The following is a 22,457-nucleotide window of genomic DNA, read 5'->3' on the forward strand; positions in this document are numbered from 1 at the left end:
GAAGAATGTTTGCCCCATTAACGGACTGGTCACTTTCGGCCTTGAGACGCTGGTACCAGATAGCACAGGTGCAATAATTTTGCAACTGCTAACAGTTTGCTAAAAGAGAGAAAACTGCTTTCTCATAATTCCAGATCTTACTTCAAAAGTCTAAGCTTCTTGCTCAACTGAAGTTTTAAGAACTGAGCCAAAGTTTGGGCACAGAACTGGTACAACATCTCAGTATCTTGACAGTAGCAGATGGGATTTTGTCCCTTCCTATACCGTTGCCAGTTTCCATGAGATGGTCTGCCTAGACACCTGGAACCCATTCTTAGTTAGGCTACCAATAAAGTGGTGGTTATCATCTCTGGACCCAGTTCTCAACTTAGTCGATCAGTTCCCAGTCCTATGCAATTCCTATCTTTTGTCTTGTTTTGAAAGCCTTCAAGACAAAAGATTCCACTGTGTCCCAAGGCACCGAATTCCAAAGTTGAAATGCTATTATATTTCAAAACGGTTATTCTCGCGTTTTGTGGCTTAAATCCATTGTTTCTTATCCTATGGGGGGAGCAGAGGGGGTGAATTCTTCTGCATTCTCCGAGAATATGATATGCGAAAATTGTGATTGAAATGTAGCGGTTTCTCCCGGTCGTTCTCCACAGAATCCAGAGCAACAGGTGTGTGTTCCAATCAATGTTTGATAAAATATTTCTATATTTTCCATGTGTGTCTGATAGAAAGTGGTGGTGAAAGCTTCACAGGAAAATGTATAAACATCTGGTGGTTTCACACAAAGAGCCAAGCCATTGCACCTCGGTGCTGCAGAAAGCCAAAAAAATGCCTCATGTTTCTAAGTCACAAACATTCTGCGGTTCTGGATACTTCTGATCTCCCCATTTCACATGGGGCCATTTCTGTTGTAGGTAGTGTTTGCTAATTGTCCTGCAGACATACAGTTTGCCCTTCTGTTTAGAAAGGGTCCATAAGTAAGAGATAAACTTCTTTCTGGCTCCCAGTCCACATGACATTCCCTTTAAAAATGCTTTAAAATGTTCTAGCCTACTGTCTCTAGTGCATATGATACCACTGCATAAATCATTCAAAAATATTTCCATGGAAGCCACCAGTATTACTTCAGAAAGGGTTCATAATCATAATCCATATTTGTGAGCAGGAGGTGTTTATTTCTTCTTAGCTATGCCTTCCATCTTGGTTTTTCACATGGCATTAGTGTTTATATACTGATTTCCAGAAGAATCCTCTATTACACCCCTTCTGTATTGTGTCAGCCTTCCATTTTGTGCATTAGTATAGCACTGTTATCCAACCCTGATTACAAATAATTGGGGCATATAATAAAGTCAATCCACAGTAACCTTGATCTGATCAGATTTTGAAACATGCTTATCCTTTCACTAAAACAATTCTCAGGATTGCTAACAACTGCAATTAAACAGCACAGTAGTGTCCCTATAGGAAATGCTAGGTGCTAATCTAAAAACCATTAAAAACTCTGGGAGTGCAAACAATTTAACCTGGCATCTAAAATATGCCAAATTTGGCACTAGGTGAAAGGGAGGATTCCATAGTTAAGATGCCACAACCAACAAATTCTGCCCCTGGTAGCTACCCTTCCCATCTCAGAAGGCACCCAGAACCCAGGTTTTCATGGTTATTTTAGTAAACAGGAAGGAACAAGTAGTCTTGGTCCCACAAGACTTAGAAAGATGAAAGGACTCACAGGTCATGTTTTGACATAATGCTAAACCATAACTTTAGTTCTTGGTCAGGGAATGGGAACCTACGACCCTCCAGGTGTTGCTCGACTCAAGCTCCCATCAGCCTCAACAAGCATGGTATTTGTAACCTCCTGGGAGGAAATGGATGTAGGTTTGTCAGGCAGGGAGTGTATGTGAAGATCTGCAACATCCATCTGCATCCCAAGTGGTTTCTTCTACTCCTCTTCAACCATCCAAGTGTCAGCTCTTGGACTCTTCTACCTTTCCAGGCAAGCTAAGGTATCCAAGCACAGTGGCATGTCTTTAGCACAATTGTATCCTTGGATGGGTTGGTATGATTATTTTTTCCTTGGGGCTGTGAATATATAATGGGGAAACAGTGGAGGTCCCATTGGTGATTAGCTCCTCCTGTGCAGTTCTGATTAGGTATCTAATAAACTGGATCATAAATCAGTTTTAAATTGAATTCTTCATCAGTCTTGGAAATAGTTAGTTTGCATAGTCACACCTGACTCTCCTGTTAAACCTGGTTGGTTAGCCTGCCTGTCTTTTGCCTCTCCATGGCAAGTTTCCCAGAGATGCTGTAGTTAACTTCAGAGCCAAGTGCAAATCTCCATTGCAAATGGTTGTTTCGCTAACTTTGGCTGTCCCAGCTTAGAAGTCTTAGGTTTGTGCAGAGAATAAAATGGCTGGCTTGCATGTATGAATTGTCATGAAATCATTTGCACTAGTCTTTGCTTATTCTTAAATGAATTTGTATTGGGAAGTTCAGTGTAAGTTAGAGTTCTCAAGGGTTATGAACACAAATGCTACTTCCTTCTCCCATGACGATGTGAAAGTGAGAATAATATCGGTTTTGTATTGCATTCTGAAATATATCTGACTCTGCTAACTGGGTGAGCCTCCTTAAGCCTCAGTATTCCAGTGCACAAGTCTAAGCAGGCATGGGGAAGACTTTTTGTTTGTGTGTAATTTTTATGAAAATACGGCTTTTGACGCCCAGCCAATTTATCAGTAATCTCAGTTTGACATAACTATTACTTCCACATGAAGACTACTCTAAAAAAGGGAATACAAATAGTTATATAATAGGGTTCAGTGTGACTTCCTTGAGACTGTGGGATCGACTTTTACACTTATCTTCTCTGAAGCAGCTGTAAAAAAATATTGCAAGTCTCTTGTGTCACCCCATTGAAGTCTTAGCTTGTATCAGTTCTGTAGTTCTCTGTTTGGGGGCTTATGATTGCGTAAGCATTTAGATATCTCTCAAGCCACTTTGAACTTTGCCATGAAAAGGACTCAGAGGACACCTTTCAGAGCCTTTAATTATTAAGCTATCTATTTGATCCGTTGAACTTCACCAAGCTGGTTGGCCATTTGTTAAAATGGAGTTAGTCCTATTGCTTTTGGTAAGTCTCTGCTATAATATAAAATAGCTGCTTCACCTGGACATGGACAGTCACTTCAGCAGATGTATCGTATGTTGAGTATAGCAAGAACACTCCATCAATTTTGAGAAGTGAGTGGGAGCAGATGTGCTCACATGGGAGACAGTAGGACTCAACTTCTCCCGACCTTTTATTGGCTTCAGTACGAGATGCTGATGGAGTCATTCGTATTCCATAGCATCGTAAGTGAAGGATATTTTTCTTTCTTCTCAGCTTCTCATTCAAGAGAGGCTAAGTGTTACTTTAAAAAAAATACCCTGGAAGAGCAAACAAGGTCAAGACTTGGGATGACCTTTTTAAAAAAATGCAGAATTGACTCTTTAAGATTTATGTTTCTATCTCTTTGTTTTCATTTTTCTTTTTTCCAATGTCCTAATAATGCTGTCCATTTCTTTCAGGTGGGTGTACATGGTATTAGAATAGAATTCATCAATGAAAAAGGATCAAAACGCACCGCCACCTACTTACCGGAGGTTGCAAAAGAGCAAGGTCATTGTTGCACTTTATCTCATATGCTCTGGTGAAGAATTTAAACATACCTAGGAACTTAAAATGCAATATTTGACCTTGCGCTGATGTCAGATGATGGAGCGAAACTTTAATTGTAAGGGATGACTCTTCTTTAAATGCCACTTACGTATCAATAGAAAATAAAGGATTGTGTCCAACTAAGTCACGCTCAGAGTAGACCCACTGAAACAAATAGACCAGTTAGCCACATCAGTCGATTTCAGTGGGTCTATAACTTACTTGCATACAACCCTAAGTCCCTTTATTGGGAATCCTTCCATACATTGCAGCAAGCTAGCAATGTGCTACAGTAAGGTAGCTGAGTATCAAGATCAGTAGCATGCCAAATAGGAAACGTAGAGCAACGTCCACATGTCTCTGTGACAAAAAGCTGTTCTTTGGTGCATGGGGCTATCATCAGCAACATGGGGAAAGTATTTTAAATAAGTGATGTGACAGTTACTCATAATTGCTATAATGTTCCTCTTGTCTGGCAGTCACTTTTGGTACTTCATCTGCATGTACTTCGATTTGCTGCTGTTTGGAGGAGACTCCGGCCTCCATTTTTCTTTGAGATGTTTCGCACTTTATGGTTTTTAAAATGTGCTTCTAAAAATACGATGTGTGAGTGAACATTATTGGAAAAATGCAAGTCAGTGTGCCAGAATTGAGTGGCTTCAACCTGTCTAGTGCCCAGCAGGTTACATACATATTTGGGAGTAGGCATAAGGCCAGGGGCATCAATGACACAAGAAGCCACATTGTGATGCAAAAATACTACGTGACACAGAGCCTCAAATTCCAGTATTAAATTGAAAGCTGCCATTCGCCAGGATCACCTATCAACATAGAGCGGGTGTTGCTCTGTCCCTTGGCAACTCTTTGGTTAAAAACCCAACATGGTTTGCAGCAAAGGTTAAGAGTAAAAATTGGTTTGATTTTGGCTATAAGTGCCTGTAAGGACTGCGCTTGTGTATGACTCTGACCCTCTTCTTATCACAATGAAAACCATGCACTAGTTAGGACTCCCATCTAAGTCCACAGTCTGAGGCAGCATCCCTGCCAGCATCCCTGTCCCATGCCGTGCTATAGCAAAGGCACTGAGCTGTCAACTTAATAGTTTGGGAAAACTCGGTGAACTTTGTCATTGACTAATTATATGAAATTAAGCAGCTAATGTATACTTGCCAAAGGTTTTCTCAGCATTGTTACTTTTATTGTGTTGGTTGCACTTTTTCTGCATCTCTCTACATGAGTTTCGAGTTTTTTAAGGCATCTCATTGGGTTTCAAGGTGTCTCAGTGGGTTGTGTCCTATGTTAGTCATACTCAGACCCAACCCATTGAAATTAATGAATGAGGCTAACTTAAACTCATTAATTTCAGTGGGTCAACTCATGAGTACACCTTAGTTAGGTATAATCCCTTGTGTGGACTGGGAAGAGATCATTTTTTAAAAAAACAACAGCAACCTGTATTGAAATGCTTGGGATAATTGTTCATCCTGTATCTTCTAAGAAGCTGTAAAGGTCTCTGGAGATAACAGGCTCTCTAGATTTACAAGGCAAATGAAACCAGGTGGGAGGGTGGGAATGTTCTCTGAAACATAGTGGTGGTTGGCACAGTCCACCAAATAACACCACTGCACAGTCATCATTAAAATGGGCAAAGGTGGTTAGATTGTTCTTCATTAAATAACATGGTTATTTTGTTCTTTGCTATGGCACAGCATCTTTGATAAAATGTAAGTTATGCATTTGCTGATCACCATTTTGTACTGAGATGTAAAATAGGGTAAATTAAGGAATTATGAAGTAGGTTACTTCTAAGCCATGGCTATTATCAGTTGCCCACCTGTAATATAAGCATGAAATAGGAAAATAGTTCTGCTTTTGATTTTGATTTTTTTTTTACAAAATGTTTATCCTGTTCTTCCTCCAGGGATCTCAGGGTGATACACATAGTCCCTTCCCTCTATTTATCGTTAGCAATAACTGTCTTAGAAGGATGGACAATGACTCAGGATCACCCAATGAACTTCAGAATTGGCTGAGGTTGTGAACCTGGGTCTTCATGTAGTCCAGCTTGTAGGTGGAGGTCCTGTGGACCTCCAGATAGCTGTTGGACTATAGCTCCCATCATCCCTCACCATTTGGCCAGGCTGGATGGGGCTGATGGGAGTTGGAGTCCCAACAACATCTCAGAGGGTTCCCTAGCCTTGCCCTGTTTTGATGCTGCAGTTTGAGAGTGTGTGTGTCTGTTTTACCTTTTGTGGGGCCAAGATTTAACCAACATACATGCAATATTACCATTAGAAACTTCAATTGCAAATGACTTCATGTAGTTTTTTAGTGCAAACATGGCAGCAAATTTCTTGTTGGCTTATTACATACATATTAAAAACAGTTATATGAAGCTGCTCTTCCATATAAAACATCACAAGTCAGTATACAAACTAAAAGCATCAAATGTTTAAAAAATGAGCTCTAGAAAGCAGAATTGTGTGTGCCTTGTGGCTGCCCACCCTTCTTCGCAGGAAGAAATAGGTCAGATTTCTTCTTGCAAGGGCATTTTTCTAGGTGAGAGAATTTGCACGCTGCATGGTTAGACCTGGCCCTGGCATCTACACAATGTCTTCACTAGTTGTGCCTTGCAATTTGGCTTTTGGTTTCTGTGTTCTAATAGTATTTTCCTCCCCTGACGATTCTCAACAGGATGGGACCATATTCAGACCATAGATTCCTTATTGAGAAAAGGAGGCTACAAGGCTCCAATTACAAATGATTTCAGGAAAACAATAAAACTGACCAGGTAGGAGTCCATTTTTCTCTATGCTTACAATCTGCATTTCATGGGCACGCCAGTTTTATTATTGGCAAAAAGTGAGCTGTTTCCTGCAGCATCTCTCCTGATAATGGCAGCAAAGATCTAATAATGACGCTTAATAGAATATTCTCCCCTTTCTTCTGCATCTGGATCTAATGGATTCTAGGAGTCTGGGCATATTAGGGTATTAGAGCTTTGCAAAGAGGAATTGATTATGATGATGAACAGATTGCAGTATGAGAGAGCAGCAGTCCTGAAGCTCTTCATTTAGAGGCTGAGGCAGTTGCTTTCAGGCTCTTAGTCCAAAGCAAATGTGACATTAAATGTATAACTGTATTAGCTGCAGGATTGAGGCTGTCGGCAGAGGGGGCTTAACCCTTTCTCCCTGTGCTGCACCCCTGCTGAAAACCCCCTGCTGCTTTTGTTAACTGGGATGTTTGTTTGTTTGTTTGTTTGTTTGTTTAGGAAAGTATTTGTATACCACCATTTCATGCAATACAGCATGGAGGTGCACGGCAGCATATACCATAAAATGTAAAACACCACAAAACAGTATACAATTACTAAAATGACTGATGATAAAGAATAGACACATACAGTGATTAAAAGTAGGCACATTGAATGAGTTCATGCATTTAACATCAAAAGCTTTGGCCCTCACATCAGAGCACTATGTCATGGCTGGACCAGCTTTTGTGCTGAACAGATCTAGGATCAGTTTTGAGCCCTTGAAAGCTATCATTGGACTTGGCCATTGTTCTGGGCTCTTAATTTTACCAATTTCTTCACTGTCTCTGATGCACATTCAAGGCATTGGGCTAGACACCAAACCTTAAGGTACGGGTAGCCAGCATTGTATCATCCAGATATTGCTGGACTACAACTCCCATCATCTTGACCAATGGTAATGCTGACCAGGGCTGATTGAATTTGACAAGGAAAAGCTACACAAAGAATGCTAGCCCAAGAGCTGCTTGGTGAATTGGCATGTCGGTGTGTGCTTATTTTAGAAGCTTGGACTCCGGTGAGATCTTCCCTGTGCCAAATCTGACCATGGCTGAAAGCAGGTCTCTTCTGACTAATTGCCTTCTCCTTAGTCAGTGGGCCATGGGGATGACTTCAGATAAGTAACAGAAAAATAGCTTCAGATAAATAACATACAGGAAGCCACGGGTTTTGTTTTGTTTTGTTTTTTGTTTTGTTTTTAAAGTAAAAAACATGGTGGGGTTTGTTTGTTTTTTAGTCTAGGTCATAAGAGAGAGGGGAGGGCATTCCACAAGCTGGTTCTAGATAGCAGGTGTTTATAGAAACTCATTCTTCAGCCCTAATGATTAGTTGTAGGAATCAACATTGGTATACTCTTCCAATTAATTAATAATGGCCTTGTCCCTTCCAAGGCTTACCCTATTTAGGTTATTCCTCTTAAAATTCATGCTCCTAGGTCAGGGGTCAGCAAACTTTTTCAGCAGGGGGCCAGTCGACTGTCCCTCAGACCTTGTGGAGGGCTGGACTATATTTTGAAGTGGGGGAAAATGAATGAATTTCTATGCCCCACAAATAACCCAGAGGTGCATTTGAAATAAAAGGACACATTCTACTCATGTAAAAACACCAGGCAGGCCCCACAAAATAACCCAGAGGTGCATTTGAAATAAAAGGACACATTCTACTCATGTAAAAACACCAGGCAGGCCCCACAAATAACCCAGAGGTGCGTTTGAAATAAAAGGACACATTCTACTCATGTAAAAACACACTGATTCCTGGACCGTCTGCGGGCCGGATTTAGAAGGCGATTGGGCCAGATCTGCCCCCCCCCCCGGGGCCTTAGTTTGCCTACCCATGTCCTAGGTCATTGGTGGATTATGGATCATAAAGGGGCAGGGAACCTGTGTACGGACATGTGTGTGTCTGGCCTCTATATGCAGACTGCAATGTGTGTTCATTGGGTTACTCACTGAATATTTTGCAGTCAGAAGTCTGTTTCTTGATGTGTTGCTTTGGGAAATCCTGAACGTTTCCTCCTTTTCTCCCTCTCTGCCCCCATCCCCGGCCCCTGTAGGTACCGCAGTGAGAAGATGACCATGAGCTACACAGAATACCTTGCTCACCGTCAGCATCATCACTTCCAGAATGGCATTGGGCACCCCCTCCCACCATACAACCATTATTCCTGACACTGAGCCGCATGACCAGTCCCTGGACTTCTCTGCAGACCTCTTCCCAGGAGACCCCGCCCCCTCTTGGTCTAGCTATCTCTATTACTGTACAATTTTATGATGATAGTTTCCGTTGCCATGATGGCGCTTCTCCACAGCAGGTTAAGTTCATCATGGCAACGGATGGAAACGCTGCATCATTACAAAGAGCCCTTTCACTCTCTTTTTACAAAATCCTTACTTTGGCTAGTATATAGACCTTTTGGGATTCTTTTGATATAAAACCTTAAAATTCTAACTTCATTAACATTGAACTATATCAGTCAAGTTTCTCTGTAAGACTGTGGATGGAAGGAAAGAGTATAATGCTTAAATGGTTTGGATTAGAGAATACAAGCATGATTAGCTGCTCATAAAAACAAAATATACAAGATTTAGGTCAGAAACGTAGACTATGAAGGAGGCCTGAGTAGGACTAGCTGTACAATCCTCAATGTTCCTATAAACTTGTTTTCATTTCGTATAAGTAAATATGTGAGCCTCAGATCCTTCTGATAATCCTAGGAGAGGCAGATTTTGAGATGAACTGCTTGATTATGAATAGAAGGCAGCTATGGTTTTTGCGTGGTATACAATGATCATATAGGAAGAATTTTATTGCAAAGCCAGTTCAGGCTGTATTGGCCAATGCATTTGCCATTTTAATTGCTGCACATCTAGGAAGGCAGTGTGCCACCTTTTTACTCATGGGACTCAAGGCCTTCACAGGCCCCATGTATAGCAAGGTGGCTTGTGCATGAGTGACTGTTTGCACCAATGCCGTTCTAAGACTTCAAGGATAGAAGCTGCTTTTGTGCTGAAGCCGTTGGCATGTAGCAGCTGTCGTATAAGGAAGTCAATGGATTTAGGTATTGGTGCCTTTGACAAGGATGCAAGTTATCAAAATAATGGGGGGGCATAGGGATAAACTGGAGAAAAGATGGCTATATTGAACTCCTTTCTCTATTGAGAGTTGGTGAGGAATGAAATTAGTTCGAGAGCAGAAATCGGTTTTCTTATCTCTCTTCCCAACATATTCCAGTTGCCTGGAGTTTGTTACAATCAACCAAATGCAATTACTGTTTTAAGTAGTCATGGTGGTGGATATGAAAAATGCATTTGGATTTAATGAGTCATCTGAATGGTTCTGAGCCGGAGGGATCAGTCCTGTGGCAATGACTGTCTTTCTGTCCTACATGAAAGGGGCTGAAAGAGTTATTGTCTTGATCAGACTCTAGCAATGAGGAAGAGAGACAAGGAAAAGGCGTTCATGAAATTGGAAGCTGTTAGTAGTTTGGGACTCACCTTATTTAATGTACTGACAGAACTCTCGTGGACAGTGATGAAGTGTATATTCAAGGGGATAGGCTCTTTGCTAAACAGCCCTGTGATCTTAAGATGAAGAGTGAGATATAAATTTAATAAATAACAGTAATAAATTTTGGAGGAACCAAATACATTTTCACAGGAATCCCAGCATATTTCATTCACTAGATGTGGAGTTCATATGCATACCTATAGGAGGATAGATGAGTGTGGGCAAAACCAAACACTATTAAATGTCAAGCAGCTGGTTAAGAATCCTCATACGTACTCTTAATTCTCATACGTACAGAGAGGCAAGCAGAGGGTGGCTCTCACATTAACAGGGAAGCTAGCAGAGAAAGTTCTCACAGGGAATGCTGTCATTTCCTTCTTCCACAGCATTTGATGTCCAAATATTAACTTTCTGTTTTAATGCCTTAATTTTAAGTGAGCAGAAGGCCTGAAAACACAAGTAGCCAACAGATGTCTGGCAGACATTGCAGGTCAGGAAAAGAACTGGCCATTGCTTCTGTTGAAGTTATGTGGGGACCCTTTCCATTTGGGTGTTGGAAAGCAGATTCACCTTGAAACAACAGGTATCAACAAGTGGCTTTCTGAATGCAACTTTTTCATTCTTGCCCTTTAAAGGGAAACTTGAGCACAAGCTGAAAAAAATATTATCTGCTGCAAAATATTTGAAAAATCAGCCATGGCCACCCAATCCCATCTTTCCTCTGTTATCTCATTACAGCTCATGCTTCTGGGTGAGCTCATTGTTAGAAGTTTTTTAAAAAGATCTATTATATATATATAAATATATGTGTATTTAAAGGTGCTAATCAACCTTGAGCAGGTCACGTGACTGGTCATGCGGACTCGGAAATCATATCAGATTTTTTTAGAAAAAAAAATCCTCAATATATGCAGATGTTATACAGAATTTCTTACCAGTGTAATAATGAAATACTGATTTAAATAAAATATCCTGCAGGGTTTGAAGGACGAGGTCAGCAATACTTCCCACCATGGCTTGGGGGAGGAAAACGGATCATTTTGTCTCCTTTTTTGTACACAGTGTAATGCACAATGCATATTTGTCTATGTTTCAGTAGCTGTTGCTTGGGAAATTAAAACTAGTTCAAAGGGTTATACAAACTGGAAAGGTGTGCTTTAAAAAAAACATGAAAAACCTCCAGACCCTTCTGAGCCTATCTTGCATATGTTCATTTAGGAAGAGTTCTTGCTTGGCATGTTGTGAGACAGAAGCTTCAGCAAATGTTCTGTTTTTACATATAGATGAATCTGTTTCTTGCTGACATTTTTTTTCCTGGCACTTACCTCTTGAGCATGGAAGTGCCAACGACACAAAGGATTATGTTTCTTATGTAATTGTAGGTTTAGTCGTACAAAACATGATGTACTTCACAGGAACATAGTAGCTCTGTTTGCTGAAAACAAATCAAGGAAAAAACAAGGCTTGAAATATGCCTTGTGGTTTGTTCCTAAATATGCAAATTGAAATTGGAGCATTTTGTGTTGATTTTGAAAATCCCAGACAGATTTCTCACCTTCCTGTCAATATTGATCACTGAGCTTTGGGCAAGCATTGATCAGTTACTTTTGCCTTATTTCATTCCAAAAGGCGCTTTTGTTCTAGCTTTAAAAGTTTGCTTCCTGCACCCGTGTGGTATGAGGCAGTTCCAGAACAAGTCTCTCCGGTTATGCTGAAGGAGAGTTGCGTCCCTGAGCTGCACACACCCAACATACACTGTTCCAGTAGCTGGAAGAGTCTTGTGCAGTGATGTGTCTTGCATCGTTGCCACTTTCCCGCTGGGGCCGCAGCAGGCTCTGGTGGGATGGGAGGTGCTTTGCACCAACCGCAACACAATTGTCAGCTGGAAGCACCAGGCCACACCACACACCCTGATGCATATGTATTTCAACCTTTTCACTTGTCTTCAACTGTGCAGGTTCTTGAAACTGTTGCCTGGAGTAGATTACATCTCTTGTGTGTTGGATCGAACCAAAGAATCCTCCAGCCAAGCCTAAATGCTGCTCCTAAAATAAAAATAAAAAAGCCTGCCTTCCAGTCCTTCCAAAATCCCTGCAGGATGAAATGGGTTAACTTTTTTTTTATTTTTGTACAGTTTCTTAACTGATTTTTTGCTAGTGATGTTAATTGAATTAAGTTTCGAGGAGCCTAAGCGACTCCTCCAATGAAATAGAACTGGTGATTTTTTGTGTTTTAAATAAAATAATATAGAAACCCGAAGTGTGCCTCTCAGATTTTAAGGGTTTCTGGTTACATTTATTAAGACCAGCAATGATTATTCTTTATATACAAAGATATGTTTTTTTTCCTTGTTTTTTTTATTACTGTTTCAGAAGAAGACTAAAAAAATGAATAAAAAAAAATACCTTCCTTTTGCTCTGGATCCAGTAACTTTGCTGGTACACAAATGCACTGAGAACAAAAGAACTTTTGTAACAACTTATGACTGTTTTGTATATCAAAGTTGATTCTTTTCAAAAGATTGGATCTAGTTTCTAAGTTATTTTCGTGTTTTATATGTTACAAGAATTAATGGTTCACCAGCATAATGAGTTCTTTAATGCAACAAGGTGACACAAATGGGCAAAAAAAGAAAAGCTGCCTGGAGTAGCTTAAAGGCCCCTATTTTTTTCCTTCCTTAGTAACTTGACTATTGATTACAATATTATCACAGATTACCACAAACAACCTACCATTTAAACTAGATCCTTCCATGTTTATTTGCTATTAGTGTGAAGATACTGTTGAATAAAATGGGCATTTTTATAAGTATGGCTTAAAGGTAAAAATGAGGAAAAAGGAAAAAAAAATCTAGAAGGTAATTTGTGGGTCTGTGAGATAATGGCTGTGGAAAGATATTGTAGTAGTTTTAACACTATTGTTATTACCTTTTAAATCATTTACCCAATAAAATAAGCAGAAAAAGAAATAATCACTGCTTGTATTTATGCTTTTTTTCCAAAGTGTTTTGGCCTGGTATATTTCAACCAGAATGTACTGCAGTCATCCAGATACATTCAGCTGCCACCATTATGCAAGAAAATGGGAGATAGGGAGGCTTAAAGTTAACCTTGAAAATGCATTTTAGCTTTTCAATATGTAAGCAGAGGGCTTTTCTTTGAAGTACAGTAGGTACCCATGAGGGGAAAAACATACTGGACATTCTCTGGTGAGCATCATGTAAGATTTAAAGGTGTTTCTACCTATTAGCAACTTGTTAGCCAATTCATTGTACAGTGGTACCTTGGTTTACATACGCTTCAGGTTACATACGCTTCAGGTTACAGACTCCGCTAACCCAGAAATAGTGCTTCAGGTTAAGAACTTTGCTTCAGGATGAGAACAGAAATTGTGCTTCGGCGGCGCGGCAGCAGCAGGAGGCCCCATTAGCTAAAGTGGTGCTTCAGGTTAAGAACAGTTTCAGGTTAAGAACGGACCTCCGGAACGAGTTAAGTACTTAACCCGAGGTTTACGAACTTAATCCGTTCCTGAAGTCCGTTCTTAAACTGAAACCGTTCTTAAACCGAGGCACACTTTCCCTAACGAGGCCTTCCACCATTTGGATTCCATTCTTAGACTAAGGTAAAGTTTGCAAACTAAGACACTACTTCCGGCTTTGCGGAGTTCGTAAACAGAGTAGTTCGTTAAAAGGACTGTTTCTAAACCGAGGTACCACTGTACTTGGTGTTTCTCTGTTGCATGTAAATTCAAACTCCTGAAGTGTTTCAGTGGACTTTTTCAACTTGGAGAAACAGAATTCCACAGCTCCTTCAAGTGTGATGTACGAGTTGCAGTTTGTGGCTGAATACCCCTGTCCTTGCCACTCCTTTAACCTTATTTTTTCCAGCTTCCAATCACCTGGCTTCAGTTGGAGCTACTGCTAGGCCCCTTCCATTATGTAAATGACCCATGTTTGTGTAAATCGTAAGGAAAGATCTCCCATGCTTTGTAATAAAAGCTACTTTGGGGGCATGCTTTCCACAAGCTCAGAATTTGAGCTGTGCTTTTCTTCCAGGTGCTTTTTTAAAAACTTTAAAGGGCTGGCTTTCCCTCCTCCCCTCCAGTTAGGTGATTGTGGAGTAGCAGAATTCCATGCTTATTAAGTATCTAGACCTCCTGGTCTTAAATTACTATTGATGCAGTAGTAATATGGTGACATAAAACAGGGAGACTTTCAAAGCTCCAAGGCAAATTACAGTTTACAAGTTCGCTTTTGCAATCAAGAGTCTTGTGGCACCAAATGTATTAAGAGCACAAGCTTTTTTGTGAACCACAGTTCACTGGGTCAGCAATGTAATCCATGAAATCTTATTGCCATCATATGCGTTTTGATCTTTGAGATGCCATAGGACCTTTTGTTCTTTTTGCTCCAGCTGGCTAACATAATTACCCCCCTTTGGCAATTCCACAATCCAGTTATTTTTAAAGGAGAAACTATTATGCCACGTGTAGGCTGATAGTGTGATATGTAGATCAATGGATTAAACTAGCTGATAGGCTCCAAAATTATTATATACACAACCACCAGCCTTATCCTTAATTTTTATCTATATTCTTATCTATATGCTTTCCTAGAAATGTGCATAGCTCTCAGGTACCTACTAGCTGGTGCTCTTGCCGTCATTAGCAACTATGAACTTCCTGCATCTCCATAGGACTTTTAGAGCAAAGGATGGCTTTGTGTTTTTGCTCAGGAGTGGTCCAAGCTCTTTAGATTCTGGATGGATGTTTTAGCTACCAAATGTCCAAAAGTGGAAGTTACCTTTAGCATAAAGGTAAAGGTACCCCTGCCCGTACGGGCCAGTCTTGACAGACTCTGGGGTTGTGCGCCCATCTCACTTAAGAGGCCAGGGGCCAGCGCTGTCCGGAGACACTTCCGGGTCACGTGGCCAGCGTGACATCGCTGCTCTGGCAAGCCAGAGCCGCACACGGAAACGCCGTTTACCTTCCCGCTGGTAAGCGGTCCCTATTTATCTACTTGCACCCGGAGGTCCTTTCGAACTGCTAGGTTGGCAGGCGCTGGGACCGAGTAGCGGGAGCGCACCCCGCCGCAGGGATTCGAACCGCCGACCTTTCGATCGGCAAGCCCTAGGCACTGAGGCTTTAACCCACAGCGCCACCTGCGTCCCCATAGCATAACTTGTTTTAGCATAACTTGTTTTAATTCCTTTATACCACAATTGTGCTAATTGGATGTAGGGATATTTATTCCATTTAAATAAATGCAACCAACTTCCCCAGGAACAATATTTTATTAAGAGATAAAGATAGTCATTTCAGACACAAATACAAATTCCGATAAATTCAAGTAGGCGATATCTACTTTTGTGTGTGCATTTGGAAAATGTTACCTAATGGGTTTTTATTACTTTTTTTTAAAAGGGAAGGAGTAGTTTATAAAATTGAGCCTACGATAAGACACCTAGGATTTAGTGGAAGAGAGGAGGGCTTCAGGGCGGGTTATAGGTCAGTGGACACACACACACACATCCCACTGCCAGCTTTGATGATGGAATAAGCCTCTGCCCAGTGGGTACCACTGAAAAGAAATTCAAAGTAACAATACAGTTTGGCCAAGAAAGGGAGAAAATGAGATGGCTGTTTTTAAATTAACTGGCTGGAGATGTCTGCTACTGCAGGAGAATGGCAGCTTCAGATTAGTTGCCATTAAAAACTCATTTTTCCCATATTTATAAAGAGGCAAAAAAGGAATAGGAATTCCCCTGATCTGGATGGTGGCCCAAACAGCGAGGATAGGTTAACTATCCTAAAGACACCTAATAAATCATTTATGGATCACAGTTCCTGCTTAAAAAATAAATACTTAATCATAGCTGCTGCAGAAATGTATCATATGTAGGTTAATCTTCACCTCCATCACACAACACAACCACAAATGTACAAGAAATCAGGGTATTTTGCCCTATAGACTACTGGCGTATAAACTCAAGTTCATAATACATAGCAAAATAGTTCATTCTAAAAGAGGAGTAATGAATACGGCCTTTACAAAACACTGAATTAGCAATACAGAAAAATATCAAAATTCTGATATAGGCTACAGAAAAGATAGTCACAGCTACACTGAGGTACTCTAAAAATTGTCTTCCTCAACCAGGTGCCCTGCAGATGGGAGTTGTTCGAACTATCTGGTGGGCACCAGGTTGGGTAAGGCTGATCTCTAATGTTAAAGTGCACATCACAGCCACCCTTCCCAGGCCTTCCATCTCTGGCTTTCTAAAAGGACAGCTTCTGCTGAACAGAAGGCTACCCTGCAGCCCTAGGGAGTTCTACAGCCAGAAAGATTATACAAGAATGCTCCAAACACGAAAGCATTGCAACCCAAGTCCATGTTGATCCAGCCATATAATCTAAGTGGAGGAGTAAAAATCCACAGCAACACAGGCATTCTAAGGTGCAGTGCTTTTTTCTAGGGGTCCTCAAGGGTACTCAGTACAGGCACCTCCCCCCAAAAAATGTTAAAAGTGTGGCACTTACTGTTAACAACTTCATAGTGCCAGCACCTTTATTTAAGAAAGCACTGCTAAAGTGAAACAGGCTTTGGCACCCCACTTATTCAAGCACCATATCCCAACAAAAACTACACTTTGCCTTGCAACGCTATGCCTTGAAAACTAGTTAAAGAAGCAATGAAGACAGTCCTTTAGTTAGGGGTGGGAGAGGTATGAGGCCTGTAATGAAACTTACAAATTCCAGCCTCTGGCTCCTTAAGACAATTTACACATCCACCTTCAATGAACAGGACAGCATATTAGGGCAAAGTAGGTAGGGGGCCCAACTCACCTGGAAGTCAAGCACTGGACAAACACATCTATCCAAGTGGAAATTCTCCCCAGCTGTGACCTGTTACAAATTGTCCTGTCAGAAATGAAAAGCCCCTCTTGGCAAAGGATGCAATTCTTAAGTAGGTTAGGCTTTACCTATGGTAGTGGTGAAGAGCAGGGATGCAGAACCTATGGCCCTCCAGATGTTACTGGGCTCCCACTTCCATCAATCCCAACCAGCAGGGGCATGGGCAGGCATTGTGGGAGTTGTAGTCCAGCAACATCTGGAGGGCCATAGTTTCCTCAACCCTGCTGTAGAATCTTCCCCAGTAGTACAGAGATAAGTGCATAACTCTGGACTAGTCATTACAAATTTCAGGCTTCTACCTTAAAACCAATCAGGCTTTGGAAGTTCTTAACAGGGAAGGGGATTGTCCTGTCACTTAACCGAAACACCCACCCAAAAAAAGTTTATAAGAAGGGTCTTTTTGGCTTCAGGAGGTAAAACTCAGGAAAACCCAAGTTGTAGAATACTGACTCAGAAAGCAAGTTCTATTAGGTGAAGGTCCCTTTACTGAATGAGCTGGCCAACTTCTGCAACTACCAAGAGCAGACTCGGCAGCTCTTTGTCTGGAGTGAAGCCAAACACACTTTTGTTCTATACTGACCAGCAGTCCTTTTATTTCAAGAATACAGCCCAACACACCAACATTCACAACTACGGACTGGAATATGCCACAGTGCCACACACCAGAGCCCTGAAGGGCATACTTGCATGAAGTTCCCCACACACTGATGCAGGCAGCCTCCCATTCATCAGTCACGAAAGTATGTGGCACAAGTAACAGGCAGGTGATTATCCAGACCAGTAATGCTGTCACCGAAACTAGTAATGTGTGTGTGTGTGTGTGTGTGTGTGTGTGTGTGTGTGTGTGTTTAACCCAGTCAAACTGATCATTAATGCAGTTTTGCTTACCTCAGAATAGGAGGCATGTCAGCCTTAGTGACAAGTTTGAAGTTGCTCAGCTATCTCCTCTGAAAGCAAAACTAGGTGGAACACTTGAAAGAGGGCAATGGGAGAAAACATGACACTTTTTAAGAGTGGCAAGTCACTTCCAGGGAGAATCTGAAGCATCGACTAAGGTGATCAAGAAGCACCAACACGTTTGTTGAAAGGGGCTGGGAAAAGGTAAGGCAGAAGGATTAGGCCCCTTGTGGATGAGCAACATGGCACAGGGTTGAAAGATTTGGCCACTCTCAGTCAATTCAGAAGTTTCACTCAAAACCTAAAAAACAACAGCTACTATTTCTGCTCCAGGGAGGGACTGATGGAACTGGAAACAAGTACAAAAAGGGTCATCACCAAGGGCTAGGTGGCTTCACTGCGATCAAAGAAAGAAACCTACTCAAAGTAATTCTAACAGATAGAAAGGTCAGGCACAATTGCTTACAATTTTCAAGGTTTTGTACTCTTAAGATTTTATACTGCTGAATCCTACATTACTGTCTATTTGTCTACGATAAAGGATTACAGCTATGCTAGGAATTTCACTGTCTTATGCCTTTGTTTAAATATGCCACTTTGGGAGAGTAAACAACCTAGACATTAAGATTCACCACAGCAACTGCAAAGAGCAACCCTGGACAGGATTACTGAATATTATGCAAGACTCCCTCCTTCAATGCTATGCCAGAAGCAGAAAACAGGCATATGAAAAGCAGGGCTGTGAAACAGGAACTCATCAATGAGCATCTTTGATAAAACTCATGGTAGTAAAGAGTATTCACAGTATAACATGTACAAAATTCCTCACACACTACAAAGATTTCCAAAACAAAAAGGTTTACAAAGACAAAAGTCCAGGATACTCTTCTTTGTATGCCAAATTGCAGTTAAATATTCAAGTTTTGGTCAACTGAAGTAAAATACTCAGTCGTGTCTTTTGCAGTTCCACAGCTCTACGAATCTCCATCCCACCATCTTCCCTTGGTTGAATGAAATGAGCTGCAATGTTGACCGTTAAGGCAACTTTTCTCTCCTTGAGGTATCAGTGACTGCAGAACGCATCCCGTTGGAGAAATATACCTGGAGGAAATATGGCAGTTGTCGTATGTTGCATTCCACCACTAAGGCAATGCAACCAGAAGAATGGGGGGGGGTGAGGGAGAAAGAGAATGCTTAAAACATTGTCACTACAGGACACTGTGTGACCATTAAGCAGAATAGTTCTTCAGAAGGTTACAGAGGAACATTCTTCACCTTTCTCTTCAAATCTGAGCTAACACTGAAAAGGTAACACAAATCCATTCTACTTGTCACCAGCAATCACCTGCTTCCTAAAAAATTTCTGCACCTCTGCTCAGGCAAACCAACTAGTTCTTCATGGGTGTGGTTAAGTGAGGCTAAACAAACGCCATCAGGTGTGTTTAAGTAAAACACCATCATTAATTTTAAATACTGTATGATTCAGTTTGCAGAAGGGTAAAATTCTAACCAACCCAAACTGACAGTGTCTCTTTGTAGAACAATTATTCCTACGCAGGCACTGCTTGCATCACCCCATAATTCTTTCCCTAAATTTATTACAGATTTCCCCCTTCTTCGTGTTTTTCACTTATCGGTATAGAAAACCAACCTATGAGCTGGAACCAAATACAATATGGTTGGATTTGAGCACACTGGGACAGAAATCCACTGTAGCTTGGAAAGTCTTTATTTCTTGTTTCTTTTAGTGGGCTGTTAATTGTTCCCCATGGTTTCAACCAGCTTAAACAGAACAGAATCTTGCTAATTTGTATTGAAGATCAGGGGATGCCGAACACCGTGATCAATTAATGATAAGTGAATCAAGTGAAATTGGCAGAAATAGGATACTACAAGATGTTCAGTGCCCACAGAACAAGATAAACTGCATTTTATTGGTAAATATAAGAACCACCACTAGGACTGGTAGATATCTGGTTTTCAACATTCCAATCTATGTCTGAAACATGGAGGTTTGGGGAGAGTGAAGATCAGTTGAAGGAGCAGCCACGAGGGAGATCAGGTGAAGGAGCAGTGTGCTTTGCGCACTGTAGATTCCTCCTATCGGAGGCAGGCAAGCCCTCATGTTTGGTGTGCAAATTCCTTCCACTCCTCCCTAGACAAAGGGAGAAGGAAGAAGCAGCCCAGCCACGATTTCTGCAGTGTAGAGACACTGCAATTACAGTTACGGGGAGGTGCTGAGGCTGGGAGTAGAGTGTTCAGCCATTGGAGGGGAAAGGGAAGGCAGGCACCCAGCTGCCAGAGGGCTCTCAATTATACTGCCTTCTGGAGTTGTGAAGTCTGTGCTTTGCAATACATTGCCAGCTCAATTATTCTGAAATAGTTCTCACAATGTGGTCTGCAAACTATGTATCAATACATTGCCCTGCCCTAATCACCACCCTGTGTGATTATCTACTAAGAACTAGTGGATGCAGTGAGGACACCATATATCAAGATTTGGGAGACCCTGGAACACTTCAATCCAAAGTAGCAATATTCTGTTTTCTAAAGGATAGAAACTGCTGGGAATGAATGTCACCCTCTCAGTGGATAAGGCCACAAGTTTTGCCATTGGCTATGGGCAGTGAAAAATCAGTAGTCAGTTGGGAATAGCAGGGAACACCTTATTTTGTAACAAAAGGAACCATTAATCCACGGTGCTTTTTCCTCTTCCCCTTTTTCTGCAGCACAACCACCAGTCCTTTTATGCTTCCTATAAAAAAACACTTCCTTCCAAGAAGAAGCTTCAGTAGATTTTCTTAGCTGGGAGTCGAAGCAAATCCACACAGAACCTAAAGACAGGCACAGCACTGTAGTAGATGCCAATTATGAGTTTCCCATGAATCAAAGTCATGATCGTCTGGTGGCCGGAGGCCCAAAGTCTATACGAAGGGCCATAGAAAGGATCCGAGATGGCAGGGCACAGCATATTGTTCAAATTCACTTGTGTGGCCTAGGAGAAGGGGGAGAAAAGGATGGTTCAACAACCTTCACAGCAACCAATTTGTTTACCCAACTCCCTTAGCAACCCAGAAGCAGCAAGCCGGTCACTCCCTGAACCTGAACCTCCCATGGCGCTGTTAATAGGCTGGGCAACAGCAGTTGGCCAGATACAGCATCTGCAAAGAGAGGTGTGACTTGGAAGCACCTGTGCACAAAGCAACATTGCCTAGGAAAGTCACAGTAGCATTAAGCAGATGCTCTTTCAACTACTGGTAGGCATATATAGCAAACATTAATGTTCACTCACCAGTCCCAGAATTTGTAAAACGCTAAAGTGGTAGATAAACATCAGTCCAGTGGATAATAAAGCCCACCAGAAATTCCAAGATGGCTCAGGAGTATAGACACCTATTAGAAACAGAGAGATGGAGAGAAAGGAAAAGTCAATGTTTCATTGATTGCTATAGTTCCCAAGTAACTAGTGCCTCTTTAATAAGGCACTAATTTTCACACCAAGATTACAAACTGTGGAGCACCATTTCTGGGTCTGCAACCATTAGGGTCTGCACCTTACCTCCAAAAGACGGGGGATACCTCAGTTGAAAACCTTAACTTATGAACACAGTCACAATTTTATGCCGTGTGTGTTTCCAAAGGCATCTGAACAACACACACATGGTTACAGATCCTGGAGCCTTTCAAACCAGACATTCAAACCAGACAAACCAGACATTCTGAGGATGTAACCAGCAAAAGAAGGCTTCTGCTTCCACTACTGCCTCAGACGTAGGATTCTGAGTTTGGAGAATACAGTAGCATCAATGTGTAGTTGCTGCCAAAGTATTCTCCAAACCTGCTTCTCCTAACCTTCAGCCTCTAGTCCACTCTTGCTGTGTACAACAGATTTCTACTACCACCACCTGCAAAAACATGGAGAACTTTTTTTTGTTTACCACACAGTAAACAAGACAATCTGATTCTGCACACTGATGCTCCCACACATGCAAGGGAAGCCACTTGAAAAAGGAGCAGAAGCCGCTAAGTGGGAGGATCAGATCCTGTGCAGGTGGCAGGATCAGGAAGGAAAAGAGGTCTTGCAGTGGCGGAAAGGAGAGGCCTGGTGGGAAAGGCATCTCTCCCCCCCACATACACACTTCATCCTGTGAAGATGCAGCTGGCCAGTAGTTCTTTCCATTTCAGTTTCCTCAGGCTTATCGCTCACGTCTGCGTCTCTTTCTTGCCTGACATCCTGCCTCTGACAGCCCCAGATGGCTCTGGGAATCTCAACCCAACCGGTCACTACCATGTATCTGTATCACTATCTGAGGGTGCCTCAACCCAACTCAAACAAGGCACAGATCCCTTCAAAAAGGCCTGATTAGGCTCAGTGATTTGGGCTGTAGCTGAATCCAGTGCACAGCACAGCCCTGTCAGTTAGGCAAAGCTGCCTGAATATTGTAGGAGTCGATGCCATTTACACAACCTTGGCATTCGTCACTGAGCACCTTGACTTCCCAGGAGAGGCGGTTACGTGCGCTTCCAGGGAAGGAAACAGCTTTCAGGCACAAAGCAGCTTATAAGCTTTCTTAGCCAGTGGGTGGCTAAAGGTCAGCACAAGCTTCGGGGGGGGGGGATTTTGGAAAG

At 41.7% G+C, this 22,457-nt stretch overlaps 2 protein-coding genes across 8 annotated transcripts in view; one reads left to right on the forward strand and one right to left on the reverse strand.

Moving 5' to 3' along the window:
• The window catches only part of AMMECR1 (AMMECR nuclear protein 1), a 132,988-nt gene extending 119,998 nt beyond the window's left edge, over positions 1 to 12,990 (forward strand). The window contains exons 5-7 of the mRNA XM_079961719.1: positions 3,568 to 3,658; positions 6,392 to 6,488; positions 8,566 to 12,990. Of these exons, the coding sequence (XP_079817845.1) occupies positions 3,568 to 3,658; positions 6,392 to 6,488; positions 8,566 to 8,680 (303 nt within the window). The 3' untranslated portion in view covers positions 8,681 to 12,990. The remainder of the gene's footprint in view (positions 1 to 3,567; positions 3,659 to 6,391; positions 6,489 to 8,565) is intronic.
• A 2,301-nt stretch (positions 12,991 to 15,291) lies between these two features.
• The window catches only part of TMEM164 (transmembrane protein 164), a 53,807-nt gene continuing 46,641 nt past the window's right edge, over positions 15,292 to 22,457 (reverse strand). For all 7 annotated transcript variants that reach the window (XM_079961756.1, XM_079961758.1, XM_079961755.1 and 4 more), the window contains exons 6-7: positions 21,121 to 21,221; positions 15,292 to 20,823 (exon numbers count right to left, since the gene is read on the reverse strand). In XM_079961756.1, coding sequence (XP_079817882.1) covers positions 20,617 to 20,823; positions 21,121 to 21,221 — 308 coding nt within the window. In that variant the 3' untranslated portion in view covers positions 15,292 to 20,616. The remainder of the gene's footprint in view (positions 20,824 to 21,120; positions 21,222 to 22,457) is intronic.

This window comes from Podarcis cretensis, assembly GCF_951804945.1.
Source record: "Podarcis cretensis genome assembly, chromosome: Z".
Taxonomy (NCBI): Eukaryota; Metazoa; Chordata; class Lepidosauria; order Squamata; family Lacertidae; genus Podarcis; species Podarcis cretensis.